The sequence below is a fragment of the Anopheles aquasalis genome, chromosome Y, assembly GCF_943734665.1.
Source record: "Anopheles aquasalis chromosome Y, idAnoAquaMG_Q_19, whole genome shotgun sequence".
Classification (NCBI taxonomy): Eukaryota; Metazoa; Arthropoda; class Insecta; order Diptera; family Culicidae; genus Anopheles; species Anopheles aquasalis.
Genome location: NC_064879.1, coordinates 163893 through 167500, shown reverse-complemented (window position 1 = coordinate 167500; position 3608 = coordinate 163893). Strand labels below are relative to the sequence as shown.

General features: G+C 50.1%; 1 protein-coding gene across 3 annotated transcripts in view; it reads right to left on the bottom strand.

Annotated features, from left to right (window-relative positions):
• LOC126579819 (glutamate receptor ionotropic, kainate 2-like) overlaps window positions 1-1272 on the bottom strand; it is a 7413-nt gene extending 6141 nt beyond the window's left edge. For all 3 annotated transcript variants that reach the window (XM_050243450.1, XM_050243452.1, XM_050243451.1), the window contains exons 1-3: window positions 518-1272; window positions 283-455; window positions 1-205 (exon numbers count right to left, since the gene is read on the bottom strand). The exon at window positions 1-205 is cut by the window's left edge and continues 821 nt beyond it. In XM_050243450.1, coding sequence (XP_050099407.1) covers window positions 1-205; window positions 283-455; window positions 518-659 — 520 coding nt within the window. In that variant the 5' untranslated portion in view covers window positions 660-1272. The remainder of the gene's footprint in view (window positions 206-282; window positions 456-517) is intronic.
• Between the last annotated feature and the right edge of the window lie 2336 nt (window positions 1273-3608).

Below are 3608 nucleotides of genomic sequence, written 5' to 3'. Positions count from 1 at the left end.
TAAAGTCCTTCCACTCGAACGCGACCACCAGATCGAGCAGGACACGCCCCATAATGTGCGGGTGTGGGTGCAGGTTCAGCGTCGGTAGCTTCGTGTACGCGTCCCAGCGCGTCTCGATGTGCGGCATCTCCTTCTCGTCGCACACACTCTGCACGTGCAGTGCCGACTTTGGTGACGACGGTCCAAAGATGCCGGCCACTCCGGTCTACAAATGAGACGTGAGGTGACGTGACGAGAGGTGTCAGTGTTTGTGGGTGCCTGTGCGCCCCTCTCTCCACTCACCTTCAGCAAACGGCACAGCTTCTTCGACACATCGAACTGATCGCCGTACTTCACCTTCACCGCCTGTGCCTCCAGCTGGTAGTTGGAGTACGACAGCTTCTCGTTGTTTACCGCTTCGACCGCGTACTGGAACGCCAGCTCAGCATCGTCCGTATCGCCATCGAAGAGGCCACCTGCCACAGGCAAGCAAACAGTCACGCGAATTGCACGACGGTTGCCTCACGCGGTTACTTACCGATCTTGATGTGCTCCACCGTCTCGTCCAGATCGCCACCATTGTAAGCCTGCACCGGTGACACTAGCTGCGTACCGAACAGCACCATCACCACCACCACCACCATTGCACCATCTCGCCACCAATCCATTCTGTGTGCCATGCCCGGTGCCCGGTGGCTCGACAGTCGTCGCAAAGCTAGTGTTTGATTGTCGCTGCGAGTGATTGATTGTCCCTTTTTTTGTTTGTTTGTTGATTGATTGATTGAGAGCCACTACGTACTGGTGATGGGCACCGTTTGCATCGGAGCGGGGGGTGGTGACAGCCTTCTCCAAGATTCAGATCACCTGGACCTGCCACCAGCACTCCATGGCACACTACTCCGGTCTGTAACTGGACTGTTTTACGTAAGCGCAGCTTCCTAGCACACCACGCAGGAACAACACACTCCCGGAAACACAATCCGTGCGTTACTTGGCCTCGGGAGGGGGGCTTCTATCGAACACACATACACACGACGTTAGTAGTGCGCTCGTGCGCCTATTTCTGTATGTTTTAACTGCGCGTGAAGCAATGAACGAGACCAATGAGAGACAGCAAGAGAGGTTGAGCTCGAGTTGAGCTGCTCCGCTAGGTCCACTAGGGGCGAGCGGCACCGTGCCAAGAGTGACGTGCGTGCCCGAGTGATCACTCGGTGCTCTGGTGGCTGGTCGCACAACAAGAACCATCTTTCACTGTGCCCTATGTACACTCGTTCCTTTCCTCTACCTTTTCATACCTCCTTAGTGGCCACGACTCGTTGGATGTGGGCCGCCCTAGAGAGAAGAGATCTTCTTCATGTGACACTCCCGGGTCCGAGCCAATTAGTCGCCCAAAATGGCGCACGCGCGCACATGCCAGCCAGCGACAACGCCGACAGTTTCGTTCGTAGAAGAAGAAGGACGAACGCAGCGCGCTCGCACGCTCAAACGCCGTGAGTGGAGTGGAGCTATCTTTTTTTCTTATTTATTTTTAAAACGCCATCGCATGCCTCAGGGAAGGTGGGTTGTGCAACACGCACCGCACACCGCTTCTTCGGCTACTTTGACGCTTTACGGTTGAAAAAGACAAAAAAAAAATAATGGTCAAATACAAATGTTGTCGTGGTCACGCAGCCATTGCTTTACAGTGAATATGTTTGCGTGCATCGTTCACTGCCGGCCAAGCGCGTCGCCGCACAGGGGTGTATTTGAGCCAAAAAGCCTGGCCAATCCCCCATAATGCTGTTATTCGTTGTAAATATTGATTGATATTTGATTTATAACCGTGAAAAAGGAAGGTTTTCTAGCAATTCCAGCATATATGAGCAAGAAAACGATTTGTTTTAGCCATGAATCTGCCTTTCTCTTACTTCTCTAATAATTGTAATTTCTCTTGGGGGTCGCCCATTTATAGTGTTTGCCTTACCAAAAAGAATAAATTCACTCTGGATTCCAACCATTTCTAATTGGCAACGTTGAAATCATCCAGTTGATATCGGAATCCATCCATTTTCGCTTGAAATTTACGTTGAATCTCAAGATGAAATTTTCACTTTTTCATTTGGTTTTGCGAAGGTTAATTTTCGATAAAAAAAAATCTGTGATTGTTATTAAACATCAAACCATAAAGAGCACTGTAAAATATTCTACTAGCCTCGTAGATGGTCGTGCATACCAAGAATAGGCTGTTATCTTGACTGTCTTGTATAGAACATTTTAAAATTGTCAGCAAGGCAAAATGGCATGGAAACTAAACAAAAATTTGCTCGTGGGGGTTTTGACCAAATTTTGGACGCAAATACCCCTCTGTGCGCCGTTTCGATGGCCTTTCGACGAGTGCCGAATGTGTGTGCGTACTAGTCGTGTGTCACCGAACGCATATTATAGATTCCGATCCCGAGAATGTCAGCGAAGCGAGCGCGCATTCCAATGGCGAGATCGCTCGAGACTCGATCGTGGCAGCTGTTAATGGGTGGCTTGCGACTAGTTCCCGCCAATAGTTCATCTTCTTGCTTTGCCGATCGTGCGATCTCGCCACTGATGCTGATGATGATGATGATGATGATGATGGAGTTTAGGGCGCTGCCTGCTTGCACGTGTGTGTGTTTGTGTGTATCTGGGACGGTGTTATTATTAAACATTTTCCAATCGAGTGCCGTGCTCCGTTTTTCCACTACAAAACCGCCACCTGCCCCGTTCCGGTGCTCAGTAATTTGCCTCCTATTTTCCATCGTTTAGATCTTGGATGCTGCGCATGGATGAGACAGTTGGTGTCGCGGTGAGAGGTGCGGTGTGAGCCGGTGAGTGAGTGCGAAACGCTATTAAAATTTTATCGCACCCCCTCCCCTCTTTCCCTACCCCTTTTGCGCGGGAAACCCTCTAGGTATGCTGCGTTCGTTGCGGGGCACTTTACTCCTTCGGGGTTTGTTTACTTGCGCGCAGTTAGTGTGCGCGACTGTCCGGGCGGTCCCATTGCGATGATGTGTGACCTCAAAATAGAGCCAACAGAACAGCGTCTTTAGATGTGCGCGTTGTTACACGAAACAGTTCTTGTCCCATAGGTTTTAACCATCTGCTGGTGCTGCTGCTGCCGGTGCTTCGGATGATGAAAGTCGCTCGTGGAGCCGCCGCTTTACGCTGGTGCCACATTGAGTAGACCCCCTGCAGGGAGGACGGGCGCCACGGTTGGTTGATGATTTGTTTATATGAAGCGCTAGACGAGGCAAGCGAGCTCGTGTTTAGCCAATCCAACCCCCCCCCCCCCCCCCCCCATCCGGCATTACGATCGTCAATATTTATGAGCTACTCATCCCTACCTAACCCTTCTTATTGGATCGTGCCAATACTTGGTGGCTTGGTGTTTGTTTATGGCGCTCGGGCGGTGATTGACTAGGAGTGGAGTTTATCGAGCGATCGAGCGCTGTTGATCGATGTGGTTTCGATCGGTTTCGGATCGAAAAGAAAAGAGTAAAAGGGTCATCTGAAATATAAATATTTGATACTCGTTTGAAAGATTATAAGTTCATCTAGGTAGCCCCGGAGAGTTTGTGTTGATATTTCATTTTTTCGATTTTTGGCAGATTTTTAAAATA